Raw genomic sequence first — 16,842 nt, forward strand, 5'->3', positions numbered from 1 at the left:
AAAGCATTCGCAATTTTCCTTCGCTCCTGCGCCTGGCGAAATTTTCCGCAGCATCCGACTGATCGAATAGGCAAACGGCATCCCATCTAGCTGATGCATCGGTATCTGCCCGAGGAGAGCCGGGCACGTTTCACGGGCGACCACATGACGGGTAGCTGCATTTTCGCCCTGCAGCATCAGCTCCATCCTCGCGGCCGACCGACACTTCAGTGCAAACGACAGGCGACACGCACACCTCTTTTTCCTCTCGTTCGGTTTTTATTTTGATATAATTTCCCGTCTGAAATTTTCCCTTCTAAAATCTGTCTGTCTGTCTTCTCTGTCCGCAAGATTTCACACGACAATTTAGGAAAACTAGCAGGCTGTGATGATGACGGAAAATCGGTGAAATTGGCGTCCGAAAATCGGGTCGGACTCGATCGCAGTGAGCCAGTGTTTGTTGGCGTAGGGACCCTTCGAGTTGTCACACAGTGCGTGCAAAAGGAAATCAGAGGAAAACTCCAACAGTAGTCTAAGGCTACCCCGATGGTGTTCATCCAATGTGTGCTGTGATTAATGTGTCTAGACTGTGAAGTTTTTTAAGTTTTCGGTAGATTTTTGTTCAGTTGTTAATGTTACAAGTAGCCTTATGTGATTAGACCGAATTTGTATGTGCCGTTGAGCCCCGTGTCGTTTGGAGGCCAAAAGCGTAGGACGGAAAAATCCGATTTTTTCAAGGATTTTCCCATTTTCGCATTGATCCTTCCCAGTGTCAGTGGTTGATTTATTGTGTTAGATATCGAGAAACTTCCTGCTGAAACGGACCAGAACGAGTACGTAAACATGCCTGAAGGGTGGATGGGTTGGTAGTGAATAGTTGCCTTTCTGTCTGTTATCAGCTCTTATCAACAACAGAACCGAGGGGCGAGCGAATGCGCTCGGAAAAAGCGGGTGGTTGTTATGATGAAAAAGAAAATTCATCGCAGCTCTCTGGTGTGATTACGAAAGAGGCCCAGATTTTTCCTCTCTCTCTCGTGCGCCTCCTTCCACGCAAACTTCAGTCCCTTTTCTATCGGCGGGGTGCACTCTGTCTGTGCAGTGTGTGCAGTAACGCAAGACAACCATGCGCTTTCGACGGGGGTTCTTGATTCATTACCCTTTATAGGAGCATGTGAAAATTTTGGTGATTTTCGAAAGGAAAACCCAACTTGAAATTATGCTACCGATCAGTTGTACACAAATCCAATGTAAACAGAGCCGGTCGCAGCTGGCCGCGGGATCCCGTGATGACGACGATGATCAACATGTTGTATCAAAACATACAAAATACTTAGTTTCGTGCCAAGAATTTTCTAAAAGACGCTTTCTTCGAGCCAAATCGAAACGAAAAAAAAAATGAATGAAGACATCAAGAGCAAAGTTTCGCAGAATCATGGACTGCTGTGTGGTGTGTTGTCGGCGTCGACGTCATCGAAGCCGCGCACTCCTTTGGTCTAGTTGGCACTGGCTGGCTGAGACCGAGTCTGGGACTGAGGTGTCAGCAGGCCGGGCTCTTCAAGAGTCTCGCTTGCTGGCCGCATAGTTGGCTTGCAAATAAACACTTTCGCTGCCGCGGTTCGGCTTTTGGCTCTACCTGCCAGCAGCAGCCCAGAGCCAAGAAAGTCAACGCCAAAAGTAGTATGGTAACAGCCACTATCCAAACCGGTAGCAAGCAGCATCAACGGCCAGCAGCAGCAATAGTAGCGGAGCGTAGTACTATTTTAGAACTTTGCCAAGACTCGAGCGTGTTATCATGAATGAATGAATGAAAAGTCTGGCTGAGGTGATGATTGGTTTGTAAGAGGCGGCAAGTGGTTGGGTCAGCCAGGGGAAGGGGGCACCGAGGTGAGGTAAAGGTTGGGACGTTGGCCAGGAAACAAGGAATGTCGTGAATGAAAGTGATTTGGCTCGTTCTGAGGGAAATGTTCTGGATTCTTTAGTTGATGCTTTGCTGCTCGGTGTACGATGGCGATGATGCATTTAATGAGGTTCGCTCTATGAAGAGGGGCAGAGCAAATAGTTTTATTTTGTTATGAATTTTCTGGTAGTAAGCTATCATATATTTGTTTGAATGTTAATACATTTTTACAAATAATAACTCTAGGGTCAGCTTTTAAAAACGCGATGTAGATTATAACCTTGGATTTTTTAATATATTTAACTGAAGTGACTAGCAAATACACCCAGTTTTTTACGCGATTGGAATACATTGATTTATTGGTTAACCTGAACTTTCACAGTTTCTTAAATTCCTTCTGAATTTTCTATGATTTTTGTGAATTTCTTCGTGAGATTAACGCATTGTTTTATTGACACTGATGTCTATTCCATCCGTTAGTAAAATAAATTAAATGGATTGGATTGTTTATGAGTGAAAAGAAATACGTTCTCGGAATCCTGGAAAGCTGTTGAAATACGAAGAAAATATTATCGCAAAGAAATCATTAACCAGTATCCATGACTTTTTGAAATCTATAAATTTCTATCGGATAATCCATGAATTTTAAAAGCATTTCATCTTGTAATTCTATCGGATTTTTAGATTTATTAGAAATTCCCGTCATGGAAAATATATTTCGGCCATTCTTCTGATAATTCCTTTAGAATTATTCTAAAAACTGCTTCAGCGAATGCGAAAGTTTCCGATGAAGTTTTTTTTTTTAAGAATCGCGGGAAATGCTTCTTTATGCAATCATTCATGTTGAAATTCCTTCAGAAATGCTTTTTGGAATTCCTTTTTTCCCGTAGCGTAGTTAGCGCTACACGTTCGCCTTATAAGCGGACGGTCATGGGTTCGATTCCCAGCTCCCTCACCAACCTTCGTCCACTCACTGGAAAACGTGGTTATCGGATGAGGCTATGTGGGACGCCTGTCCAACGCTCGACCGTCAACCAGTAACTGCGACATATGAACCTCCTCAGATGTATATTCTTCTAGAAGAACCGAACTATGACTGAACACAAAACGGACTACTCTGGATGGACAACCGGACTGCGACAGCGTGAGGAAGTACGATATTCACTTCTACGATGCCTACGAGGCCGATAAAGTAGAAGTGAATCAATCAGCACGATGACAGCACCAACATATGTAAATGTATCAAATGTATTAATGCACAGTGTTGCTTTTTGCCGATTTCGTGCGTTTTTTTAATATCATCGTTTCTGTTGATTTTTTCGATGTAGTTTGTTTGGAGAAGACGTTAGATATATAAAAAAGCCTTTTTTGAGAAAATCTGTAAAATGATTAATCCACCTAAAAGTGAGATAAAAATTTTGCTTAACCAGATATGATCCTAGTGTCTTCAGGAAAGTTGGACTTACTTTTACTTATGGATCCTGTACACCTCCGGTGGTGCAAAGGTCCGACTTGAAAGATCTCCATCCTGAACGTTGCCCGGTTATCGCTTTAACCTGTTGCCAGGTTAGATTTCGGTCGACTTCTTTTATTTCTTTATTGAGGCTTCGCCGCCATGATCCTCTGGGTCTGCCTCTGCTGCGATGTCCCGCTGGGTTCCAGTGTTTACAGATTTCATTTCCGCCCCTACGTATAGTGTGGCCGACCCAGCCCCACTTTCGATCCCGAATTTCTGTTGCTATCGGCCTCTGGTGACAACGACGATGGAGCTCGTTGTTTGAGATCCAGTTGTGAGGCCACCAGGCCCGAATTATATACCGCAGGCATCTGTTAATGAACACCTGCAGCCGTTGAGTGTTCTCCACTGATACACACCATGTTTCGCTAGCGTATAACAGCACAGATTTCACGTTAGAGCTGAAAATTCGTATTTTGGTGCGTTCACTTATCTGCCTGTTTTTCCAGATATTTCTTAAACTCGCAAAGGCAGCCCTTGCTTTCTTGATCCGTGCGCCTATGTCGATCTTGGTACCGCCGTCTGACTCCATTTGGCTACCAAGATATTGGAAGCTTTCAACATTCTCCACTGGTTGCCCGGCTACTGTGAAACTGGAAGGAGTCACAGTGTTTTCATCCAACGATTTGGTTTTGTTGACGTTGATGACTAAACCTGCCGAGGAGGAGCGCTCGGCAAGGTCGTTGAGCTTACTCTGCATAGCAGAGCGCCGTTGCGCGAGGAGTGCAACATCATCAGCCAATTCGAAGTCGTTTAGGTGCTCCATGGTTATAGGCTGCCATAACAACCCACGGTCAATCGCATCTACCAGAATCTCATCGATTACGATGAGGAACAGTAACGGTGATAGAGTACATCCTTGCCTCACACCAGCCACGACCCATATAGGGTCGGACAGGGCCCCATTGTGCAGCTCTCTACACGAAAAGGCCTCGTACTGTGCTTCGATGAGGCCGATGATTTTCTCAGGAACCCCCTTGCGTCTCAGGGCGCCCCACATATTCTCGTGATTGAGACGGTCGAAAGCTTTTTCGTAGTCAATGAATACCAAGTAAAGGGACTCTTGGAATTAGTTGACCTGCTCCAAAATGAGTGTGACAATATGGTCCACACATGATCTTCCGGCAAGGAATCCGGCTTGCTCCCGCCAGAGAGTCGCATCGATCTTCTCCTGAATCCGGGCTAGGATAATTTTGCACAGAACTTTGAGAACGGTACACAGCGACATAATGCCTCGCCAGTTATCGCATACAGTTAGGTCACCCTTTTGGGCACCTTCACTAAGATACCTTGCATCCAGTCGACCGGGAAAGTTGCGGTGTCCCAGATATTACGAAATAAACGATGCAGTAGTTGAGCGGATGTCATGGGGTCAGCTTTGAGCATCTCGGCTGATATGCGGTCCCATGGGGCTTTCGATTTCATGCTTTGGATGGCTGTTTCAATCTCTAGCAGTGATGGAGCTTCGGTAATGACGCGTGTTATACGTCGGATCCTAGGCAGATCATGCCGAGGTGGTGACGGCCTGCCCAGTCAACACAACATCGTATATGATGTCACATAAGATGCTAAAGTGGAGGCCATATAGGTACTTCCCCATACAATATGTACGTATATCGCCTCCACTTTAGCATCTTATATTGCATCATATACGATTTTGTGTTGACTGGGTGGCTGGCACTTGAAAAAGTTGTTCGTAGTGCTCGAACCAGCGTTTCAGCTGGTCAGTTGGGTCGGTCAATAACTGATCATTCGCGTCTTTCACAGGCATCGTTGCATTCATCTTCGCCCCGCTTAAGCGTCGTGAGATATCGTAGAGGAGGCAAATGTCTCCGGTTGCGGCGGCTCTCTCTTCTTCGTCGGCCATAGAGTCTGTCCACGCTCGCTTGTCCCGTCGACATGAGCGTTTTACTTCCTTCTCAAGAGCTGCGTATCGTTGACGGGCTAAGACTTTGGCTCCTCTGGTTTCCGATCGCTCTATTGCGGTTTTGGCTTCTCTTCGCTCCTCTATCTTCCCCCAGGTCTCATCGGTGATCCATTGTTTTCTCTGGGTGCGTAGTTCGCCCAGATTGTTCTCGCTGGTGGCGATGAAGGCATTCTTGATGGCGGTCCATTGGTCTTCCACGCTGCCACCTTCCGGAATATCTCGCGTCTCCAGTTCTTCAACGAAGGACCGTTTCACCGTGGCATCTTCCAATCTGCGTGTGTTGAATCGTCGTCCAACTCTTTCCTCCTGCCGACGAATCCGCGCAATGCGCAGGTGTATTCCGCCGATGAGGAGGTGATGATCAGACGCGATATCGGCACTACGTTTATTCCGTACATCAAGAAGGCTCCGTTTCCATTTTCGGCTGATGCAGATGTGGTCGATTTGATTTTCTGTAAAGCCGTCACGGGAGACCCACGTGACCTTGTGAACCGGTCGATGAGGGAAGAGCGATCCCCCGATCACCATGTCGTTATTACCACCAAATTCTGCGAACAGCTCTCCGTTTTCGCTCATTTTTCCGAGACCATGGCGTCCCATAATGCGCTCATGGTTCGAGTTGTCGGATCCGATCTTCGCATTGAAGTCGCCCAAATAGATCTTGATATCACCCTTCGGAATTCTATCTACGACGGCATTGAGTTGACTGTAGAAGTTCTCTTTGTCTTGCAGATCGGCAGCATCGGTTGGCGCATAACATTGGATTAGAGTAAGGTTTCGGACCCGTGTTCTAAATCTGGCAACGATTTTCCTTTCACTTTTAGGTTCCCACTTCTTAAGCGCAGAGTGTGCCTGAGCGCTTAGTAGGAAGCCAACTCCGCGATGCCGGGGTTCGTGTTCACCTCGTAAATCAGAGTATAGCAGAACTTGTCCCGACGGCGTTCTGTGTTCTCCAAAGTTTGGCCAACGGACTTCACTCAGTCCCAGGATCTCAAGCTTCATGTGGCGTGCCCAGGGATTCATTTTTTTTGGAATGCGCATGCGAAACAAGCGACAAAAGAGAACCAACGACAAAGCTTTGTTTTTGTCGATGCTGGGTCATTAGGCTGAAGGCCGTTAGGCCGAATGGGAACTGGGGAGTGAGAAGTGAGTAGTGCGAAGTGAGGAAGAAATAGAACGGAAGAAGAATAACGAAAAAGGAGGAAGAAGTAAGAAGGAAGACGGAAGAAGGAATAAAAAAGAAAGAAGAAAGAAGAAGGAAGAAGAAAGAAGGAAGAGGGAAGAAAGAAGAAGGAAGAAGGATGAAGGAAGAATGAAGAAGGAAAAAAGAAGAAGGAAGAAAGAAAGAAGAAGGAAGGGGAAGAAGGAATAAGGGAAAAGGAAGAAGGAAGAAGGGAAAAGGAAGGAAGAAAAAGGAAGAAATAAGAAGGAAGGGAGAAGAAGGAAGTAAGAAGAAGGAAGACGGGAGAAAGAAGGCAGAAGGAAGAAGAAAGAAGAAAGAAGGAAGAAAGAAGAAAGAAGAAGGAAGAAGGAAGAGGGAAGAAGAAGAAAGAGAAAAGAAGAAGGAAAAAGGAAGAATGAAGAAGGAAGAATGAAGAAGGAAGAAAGAAGAAGGAAGAAGGAAGAAAGAAGGAAGGGGAAGAAGGAATAAGGGAAAAGGAAGAAGGTAAAAGGAAGGAAGAAAAAGGAAGAAAGAAGGAGGAAGGGAGAAGAAGGGAGTAAGAAAAAGGAAGACGGGAGAAAGAAGGGAGAAGGAAGAAGAAAGAAGAAAGAAGGAAGAAGAAAAAAGGAAGAAAGAAGAAAGAAGAAGGAAGAAGGAAAAAGGAAAAAGGAAGAAGGAAGAAAGAAGGAAGAGGGAAGAAGAAAGAAAGAGAAAATAAGAAGGAAGAAGGAAAAAGGAGGAATGAAGAAGGAAGAAGGAAGAAGGAGGAAAGAAGAAGGAAGAGGGAAGAAGGAAGAAGGAAGAAGGAAGAAAGAAGAAGGAAGAAGGAAGATGAAAGAAGGAAGAAAGAAGAAGAAAGAAGGAAGGGGAAGAAAAAAGAAGGAAAAAAGAAAAAGGATGAAAGAAGAAAGAAGAAGGAAGACGGGATAAAGAAGGAAGAGGGAAGAAGAAGGAAGGAAGAAAGAAGAAAGAAGAAGGAAGAAGGAAAAAGGAAGAAGGAAGAAGGAAGAATGAAGAAGGAAGAAGGAAAAAGGAAGAAGGAAGAAGGAAGAAGCAAGAAAGAAGAAGGAAGAAGGAAGAAGGAAGAAGGAAGAAGGAAGAAGGAAGAAGGAAGAAGGAAGAAGGAAGAAAGAAGAAAGAAGAAGGGAGAAGGAAGAAGAAAGAAGGAAAAACGAAAAAGGAAGAAAGAAGAAGGAAAAGGAAGAAGACAGATAGAAGAAGGGAGATGCAAGAAGGGAGAAAGAAGAATGGGTAAGGTGAAGAAAGAACTTCTCATTTTTCACTTTTTGCTTCTTTTTGTTAATTCGGCCTAATGGCCATTCGGCCTAATGACCGTTCGGCCTAATGACCATTCGGCCTAATGACCTTCGGCCAAATGTCCTTCGGCCTAACGGCCTTCGGCCTAATGGCCTGACACCGTTTTTGTCGGAGATAATAATGACAAAGATTCGAAAAATTTTGTCAGCAACAAAAAAGAAGACAATCTTGTTGCTAACTTTTCATCTCGTTATTTCGCATAATTTCTAGAGCAAATTTCGGTTTTACGCAATCATAGTTTCTGCTTTTATGGAAATATTCGAGAATCGAACAATGATTACAAAATTAGCATCGTATTTTAGGAAATATCAGAGCATGCAAGGCAAATGATTCTTGTCATATTGTGTGCGGGTTCTGATAAAGGTTTGTCGCTAGGTGCGTTTGTCAGTAACAAACTCTCACTCAAATAAAGAAAAAAAAAAAACAGTAACAAACTCTGTTGATGACAAAGAGTATATTGTTAAGAAAATTATTTTGAGCTTTTAAGTGGAATGTCTTCACTTGTCATAAGACGAGTTTGTACAATCCCCTTGAATTCCACCACTTAATTGTATCTTGACAGATACGTATTTCGACCTCAACAGTAAGGCCGTCTTCAGTGTCTCGTACTTGACTCGACTTAGAGTCAAGAGTATATTGTTAGGCGTTGCTCGAATATTGATTCCCTGGGCGTGCCTCATTGGCAAGTTGTGCCAATTTACCCTTCTGGGCTAGGGTTAAAACGTTCCATGTTCCTATTCGTGTCCGTTGTTTCGCGCTAAGAGTCGTCGCCGTAAAATCAGTCCGTATTCTTTCATTATCGGATTCTCGAACAAATTGGAAAGGAAAGTTTTAGCGGATGGTATTTCAAGCCACTGTGCCAAATAGACCCCATACCTATGACTTATAGAGTACGAGATATGTGACATTTTCTGTGGAAGGTCCCTGAAATCAGTTTTTTGAGCATAACTTTTTTTTTATGTTTCAGGAATCTTTACCATATTCTTCAAAGGTGTTTGGCTAACAAAAATACAAGTTTTTGTAGAACATTGCGAAGCTCTATATCTTAAAATTGACCCACTTTTTGCTCTACTTGTACACTAAGTTTATATAAGTGCTATTGAAGCACAATAAAAATTAACCTTTGATAGGTAACCAATAGGCCCATAGTATATTGCAACACCATGAATTGAGCTGATGTCTGTATGTGTGTATATTCGTGTGTAAGTGTGTATGTATAGTCATTTCATAGACACACTGTTTGGAAATTAGAAAAAAAAATCACAGACAGCTACATAAGGAATTTTAATTCATTATTTTTGAAAATGCCCATTTTTTGCGTTACGTAATTAATGGATCTTCCTTAATCGATCATAGGGAGAATGATTTGCTTATTTTTCAGTGATAATGACAAGCGACGGTTGATCAAAGGGTACAGTAGTTTCAACAAAACGTTACACTTTGTCACCGTTTTTGTTGCCTGTTGCCTGAAAATAAGCTTGCTGTCGAGGGTCAAGCCAAGGTAGTCGGCCTTATTGGCCCATTCCACAGTCGTGCCATTGAGGATGATTTTACAGCCCCCAGGCGGAACATGTTTAGGGGATTTAGAGTGGAGTAAATGATGACCTGGGTCTTCGCCGCGTTGATACAGATCTTCCAGCTGGTGAGGCACTCTGTCAGGGCATCCAGGCCTCGTTGGATGCCACTAGCGCTATGATCACTCTACCGTTGTAGACGATGGAGGTGTCATCTGCGAACAGAGACAGAATGCCGTCTTCTGGAGGCTCTGACATGTCGGAGGTGAACAGATTGAAAAGCAGGGGCCCGAGGCCCGAGCAGCGACGATGTTGTGCGCATTGGAACTCGCTCCGCTGATTGAGACCCGGAATGTCCATGCCGACAGATAATTGTTGATGATTTTCATCAGGTAGCTGGAAAGATTGTAGCGTTGTAGTTTGTACACCAGCCCATCATGCCATACATTGTCAAATGCCTTCTCGACATCGAGTAAGGCCATGGCGGATGTTTTTGGGACAAACTTGTTCCGTCTGAGGACGTTGGTAACTCGAGTCATTTGGTGTACAGTTGACCGACCGCGTCGGAAACCAAACTGTTCCTCGAGCAAGATGTTGAGATTTTCGGCAGACTCAAGTAATCAGGACGATCGGAAGTAGCTGAGCCGGAGACACTGATCATCAGCGAGAGGTGCTCAAAGAACTCATGTGTTTGAGCTTGAGAATCTGGATGCTGTCGAAGTCTAGGGCCTTAATGTTCTTCGACGATTTGATATAGGCCGTCAATTCGCCAGCTGAGTTCTCCAACTCCTCCGAGAAGTCGTTGGGAATCAAATGGATGTTGTTAGCTTGCTCGTTGACGGCTTCTTTGTGTGGACTGACGATGCTCTGCCCAAGACTGTGTGAGCTGACGAAGTGACGACTTATTTCACCACCTTTCTCTGCAGGAGTTATCAAGCGATCCTTAGAGCCATTATTGTCTAGTGGGATTAAAGGTGGAATGGGCCGAGACTTGGATTTTAGTATTTTGGCCATTTTCCAGAACGGCTTAGCATGATCTGGGAAAGTGCGGATATTATTCGAGAAATCGTTATTTTTGAGCTCCACCATTCTGGCCTGGATAATTTTTGTGATTCGATTGTAGCGTGCCGTAAGTTCAGGCAGTCCAGTTCGCTGGAACTGCCTGCGAGTGACATTCCGCAACCGAATCAAATCTTTGGTGAGTGTATCGATGTTTAGGGAGTTGCTTACCTCCCGAGCCGTCGGTACATGTTGCTCTCGGACCACCGAGATCGCCTTCTCGATGGCGCACAACTGGCGGTCGATACTTTACGGCGTCTCCGGATGCACATCGTAATCGATGGTGTTGTCGACGCACTGCTGGAACTGCTGCCAGTTCACTCGATGATAGTTTCGCCAGGTTAGCTCGTGTCGATTCACTGAAGTTCCAACTTCCGCCACCACCGTATAGTGGTCCGAGCTGAGCTTCTGGAAGATGATCGGCTGGGAGACGTGATCGTGCATGTTTGTTATAAAGATGCCGAGCGTTGCATGAGCCCGGAACGTGTCAACCGGCTCACGATGGTGTAGTGGCCCTCCAGCTCGTCGTTGGACCAGACGACTCCGTTCCGGTTTGAGACCGTGTTTTCCCACGATTGGTGCTTTGCGTTCAGGTCTCCGGCGATGATGAACTGCACCCGTCGCCGAGTGAGCTTGACTATATCCCTTCGTAGCTCGGCCGACGTGCCATCGTCGACTTTGGCTTGTGTGGGACAGTAAGCCACGATGAAAGTGACTTGGTGGTGACTTCCACTCCAACGGCTTCGATGAATTTGAGCTTGAAGTCCGGCAGCAGGCGGCAGTCGATGTTACTTCGCAAGGCGATTGCCACTCCTTCCCCTCTGAAGCTTGTTCGATCGAACCTCACCAGCCTAAAACTCGGAATTGTTGCACTTACCTCGGGCTTCAGGTGGGTTTTGGTGATGAAAGCCGCGTCAATCTCCTTCTTCTGAAGGAAATCGCTGAGCTCGATGATTTTGCTCTTGAGTGAGCAAGCGTTCCAATTTACCAGACCCAACCTAGTAGCAATTTTTAATGACGAAAAGGCCCAGAGTGTAGATCTGGTAGAACCGGGATTTGCAACTTCGAAGCCGAGCCGCAAGTTGGCTGAATATTGGAGCCAGCTGCTCCGGGGTGTAGAGTGGAGTGGAATCCTCCGGGAGTAGAGGTTGCTGCTCTTGATGTCGGCAGAATCCAGGAGGAGGGAGCGGGGGCCATTCGCTGGAGGATGGAGCCGGCGGTGCTGGACCTTGAACCGACGCAGCTGCTACTGCCAATCGTTTGTGCGGTTGTAACGGTGGGAGGATTGGAATCGCTCGACGGGGAGCCGCGATGGTCGGAGAGTTCACCTCGTTGACTACAGTATCATGGTTCTTCTCCGGAAGGTTTCTGGTGGAAGCCTTCATCCGGATTTCCAGGAACTCGGTTCGCTTTGGGCAGCCCTTTGTGGTGGCCCGATGTTTGTCGCCACAGTTGGCGCACTTGGGATCGGCCACCTCCATCTCGTCGCAATCGTCAGTCGGATGGGGTTCGCCACACTTGTTGCAGCGCGGCTTCATGTGGCAGTACCTGGTGCCGTGTCCGAAATTGAAGCAGTTGGTGCACTGCGTGACGTCGCGGTGCACTGGCCGATATCGCTCCCAGTCAACGACGGTGTAATTTATATATTTTTTTTATATGAAAGTTGGGTTAGTGAAAGATGTTCCTCACCACGAACTGCGAAAAAAGATGCTCCTTCGACCAGAAAATCGCTTGATTTCGTCTCACCAAACCGAAAAGAACGAACCCTGCTCACACTGATCTTTTATAAATAATTTTCGTCTACACATGGCAACGTGTAATACATTAATAAATAACGGCAACATGTTCGATCTGTTTTTAACATTGCAAACCGATTTTTTTCAATTAATGTTCTATGTGGTACTAGTTACCAAAAATCTAAATTTGAGGTATCGCTATCTTTTTAAAATAAATATGTTGGAGGTAAAAAAAAAATACATGTTGGAGGTAAGCTTGATGATGTTACTATACACGAGGCTGATATTGGACTTATCGGGCAGAATAAGTTATTTAGATTATTGCTGCGATCTATAACGTGTCTTGAGAGATCAATATCATAACAACCAGATACCAACGTAGTTCTGCAATTTAAAATCGTGGTTAAGTCAAGTTTATTTTGGAGTTCAGTTTTCAAATGAAACATATTCAACGTTCAACTTCGTCTTACGAGAATGACTTTGAAAAACAAAACACTCGTCCTATGCTAAAGGATTTGTTTGTTCCTTTTTTGTGAGAGAAGAAGGAGAATGTGGGGTTTGAGTAAGTTACAATCAGCGTGTGATTATATATTACCACCTCAGCGTGTCAATCGGTGAGCAGCAAGCCATGACTCGGCCTCTTCTCGTCCGATCTCGGTGGCGTGCACACGCACCGACGGAGAGCTGCTGTCATCGCATTTCGCTGCAGCCATTTGGAGCCATACACCAACCAGCTTCAGGTCCTTCCAGGTAGTGGAGCCGTGCTCCAGATGGATCAGGTAAAGCTGGTCGCGATATCTTCTCGCCTTGTCGTGACGAACGATCTTGTGAACGGCTACTGGCTTCAGTCCGCAACTTATTAACAGATGGCTAATGGGCCAAACACAATGGATACGTTTGCGTGCGTTTTGACAGTTTTCCCATGGGAAAACTGTAAAAACGCACGCAAACGTATCAATTCTCGCTTAACTTTTCAAAAGGACCTAAGTAAGAGACCTAAGTGTAAGACTGGCTGATGATGGCCAGAACCTTCGGTTGAAGGAACGCCGGGGCACGACCGGTAGCTCGATGGAAAATTATGCTTTAATTAACTCAAGCCTTAATAAAGGCTGTTGCTGGCTTCCTCCGGTGGATTGAAAGGCGGGTTGTTTTGACTTAGGCTATATTTTTCTTCTTCGATGTGGACTGTACAAAATTAGAAAACTGAATTAACAAAATCTTGAATGACACTTCTTAAATAGCTGGCAGGTAGACAACGATTCATGTGTTGCGTGTGCTGGTTTTGAGGAAGAACTCTAACTGGGCGTGGCTTATCACTCGTTGTCGTTGGCTAGACTCACGGCTTCTTGGGTGCATGTTCTGACATGTTTACAACGGCGTGATCGGGAAACCAAGCACAAACGATGTGGTGTGTGGGGAGAAAGGGTAGGCATTAGGCTGGTACCGAAGCCGATATTCTCGCGGTTGCTCGATGATAGTAGAAAGGGGAAAGGGATCTCAAACAAACTGTTTCGCGTTGACAATATGTTTCAGTTGTTTTAGTACATTTTATAAGGCTGGCTCGTCTCGTAATCAACAAAAGTTATTTTTTCATGATATTCAAACGTTGTTCAAAAAGTCATCCATGCTTCCTCAAGATCCTGAATTCAAAATTTTTCAAATTCAAACACACTTATGATCCTTAATATCGTCGAAGAACCCAAAAATTTGCTATGCTTTCAATGATTTGGTGGTGTGCATTTGTCATATTTTTCACCTCATTACCGTTTATTACGGTTATTGCATTTACTATCCCCTCCTCACTCCTTTATATAAACATGTGTATTTTAAATGACTACAATCCACAATACTTCATATAATGCTTATTGTTTGAATCATTGTTTCTGCAGATGCATAAGGAAACAAAACCCGGGATGTCAGTTTTATACACCTCAGATCAATATTTAATCAGGGCAAGTGCAAAATTATGCCTTTTTTCAATTTCTCCCTACCATACACCGACAATATTCAATGCTGTGAAAAATAAACACATGTCATTAGATCTTGCTGACAAGTTCACTCACCGATATTTCCCTTTCTCAATATGCTTCCTTCTTCCATTCGCACAGGAAGTTTAGGAGCACGATGGACAACAAATCTTCAATTAAAGGGCCTTTTCTGACACAGGTAAGCACATTGTTTGTTCCGACATACATTACCGAGCCATTCATTCGGCTTTTCTCGTCTGCATTCCATCGAGCAACAGCACATCTATTCGATAGCAATCGAAGAACGAAAACATTGCAACAGTAGGCACTGATTGGTTACCCTTCTTCCAGGAAGTTCCAAAATCCCAAAATCTGCGCCAACTGCGATCGATTGGCAATTCGAGAAACAGATCCGGCACAAAATTCTGCCACCTCCATGGAGAAGAAACAAAAAAATCATTGGAATCGAAATTGTTTAGGACAAAAATCAAATTTGCTTCGGTGCATTTCTGGGCGCGAGATGATTGAGATGGAATGCAAATCCATGATGTGTCACTTTCCACTTTACATTTACTTATCGTTGTGTAATCCAATTATTGACTCGAGTCGTATTCTTTTGACAATCGAACGACGTGATCGTGTTTGCGTTCCGGGGTTGGTGCCACACAACAGCAACAGGAAGATTTCCACCCGTTCATCGAAGCTCTGCTGCCTTACGTCAAGTCGTTCAGCTACACGTGGTTCAACCTGCAGGCGGCGAAGCGCCGGTACCTCAAGAAGCACGAGAAAAAAATGACCCACAACGAGGAGAACAAGTGCAAACGAGATTTTCAGGTAGGTTTGATAGTTAGATATTTGTACCATAGTTCATAATGAAATTATTAGTTTCGAACGGTTTTATCTCGAGAAAATGTTAAAAATTCAGTTTTCACTTGTTAAAAACGAGTTCGCATTATAATTTCCACAAAGACTTGTGAGTTTTTGCTGATTTCATAAAGAATAAGCAAATTGCAATTTAATTTTTCCATATAAAAGGATAAGGTTACTTTGATGATGTGATGCCTTGGGTATTGTGAGCATTTCCGTGCGTAATTACGATGAGTGTCCATCTAGTCATCCGTCCCACCTGATGCGAGAGCTTTCAATTACAGAACAAAAGCTGTTGTATCAAACAATAATAATGACCGGTAAAAACTACAATCAACTTCTTTTGAAACACGCCGACAGAGAATTCCGACCCAATAGGCAAGAATCGAAACCGGTTACCGTAGGGGAAGGGGGGGCAATATGCCCTAGCTAAGCAAACACTGCTCTATTGTCTTATTTGTAACGCTATTCATGGGTATTTTTACATTATACATCAGTTAAACAAGATAGCTAGTTGATGCCATTCAAAAATTGTCAAAAATCTCAATCATATTGATAATATTCACATTTCAAAAAAGTGGTGATATTTTGTTGCCGGAAAACTCATGAGGCAAAACGCCTTTCAGCTGGCGGCTCCTAGGGAACAAAGTACCACGCGTCGGCGAATCAGCATTCTAGTATGGATAGTCCGTGGAGACGCAAGTACTTTGTAGGTTATTGCCACTAGGGCGTTTTGCCTCGCCAAAATGTTAGATGTTTCTTCAAAATGTGGAAATTTTCGGTTTTTCCGACCTTCCGAGACACTATTTTGAAACTTTTTTCGCCTAACCTACATAATTTTAGATCTAGTTTTGTTACGGCCATCTTAATGACGGTAATTATGAGGGAAACCACAAAAGGCGTTTTGCCTCGGGGGGGCGTTTTGGGGCCTCTTCCCCTACCACTTAGTCCTCCGGCAGGAACCGAGAGCATTTTATTACGAGTGGGTGTCGATGATGGTGATGATGATAGACACTTTATTTGTTGAAAGTCGATTGGCTAACTTCGTTATTGCCATGGTCCATTACGAGCGCAAGGTTTGCTGCGCTGCTGCGGGATAGGGAAGATAGTTCGAGCGAGCAGCGGAGCGGAGGAGGACGTCGGGTTGGGTAACACTTCGAGCGTGCTGGATATGTTTTACAAACGATACACACTGATAGCGCCAATTATTCAATTACTTTGCCCATGTGCTCATGGAGTTGGTGCTGCTGCTGGAGATGGAAACTTGCTCGCAGAAGAAATGTGATACCATCTCAATTGAGCGGCAAATGTCGACATTCGAGCGGTTCTTGAGGGAAAAATGTTTCGTGCATCCCTTCGGGGCTGCGTATGCAACACTGTGGGCCACACACAGTAATTCATGCGGAAAATCAAATTAATTGTTTTTGCAATAGACATTTGTATTCAGAATTTCGTCCACGTTAGAGACCAGACATCTGACTAAAAATATCATCGATTGAATAGATTTGAGTCTCGCCGAGCTGTTGGACACCATCCGGGATAGAGTAATTGCCTCCCAGTTTGCGCTGTTGTAGGAATTTTTGACGTCTAAGGTAATCAGGTATCTGGCCCCCCCCAATCCTACCCACTACGTTTGACAATAGCCAACATCTTTGAGTTTCCCATTGTTCGGTTGAAATTGGGTTTCCCACTGACAATTCTATTTTGTAAACAAACCACTATTCCGAACTGATTTTTTCCAAATAGACTTTTTCACCATTTTTCGAAAACTTGTGCGAAAGTATGAAAGCGAGGTGTGTTTCAACAAGAATATGTATGCTAATCATAAATTTTCATATTTCGATCGGCACCAAACGCTCTACTTTGCCAAAATATCATGGTATTTGAAACATATTTTCAAT

General features: G+C 44.4%; 1 protein-coding gene across 2 annotated transcripts in view; it reads left to right on the top strand.

Annotated features, from left to right (window-relative positions):
* The first annotated feature begins 205 nt into the window (after positions 1–205).
* Positions 206–16,842, top strand: part of LOC134217891 (nuclear factor 1) — a 61,236-nt gene continuing 44,599 nt past the window's right edge. For both annotated transcript variants that reach the window (XM_062696727.1, XM_062696734.1), the window contains exons 1-3: positions 206–812; positions 14,216–14,273; positions 14,747–14,908. In XM_062696727.1, the coding sequence (XP_062552711.1) occupies positions 14,232–14,273; positions 14,747–14,908 (204 nt within the window). In that variant the 5' untranslated portion in view covers positions 206–812; positions 14,216–14,231. The remainder of the gene's footprint in view (positions 813–14,215; positions 14,274–14,746; positions 14,909–16,842) is intronic.

The sequence above is a fragment of the Armigeres subalbatus genome, chromosome 1 (genome assembly GCF_024139115.2).
Source record: "Armigeres subalbatus isolate Guangzhou_Male chromosome 1, GZ_Asu_2, whole genome shotgun sequence".
NCBI lineage: Eukaryota > Metazoa > Arthropoda > Insecta > Diptera > Culicidae > Armigeres > Armigeres subalbatus.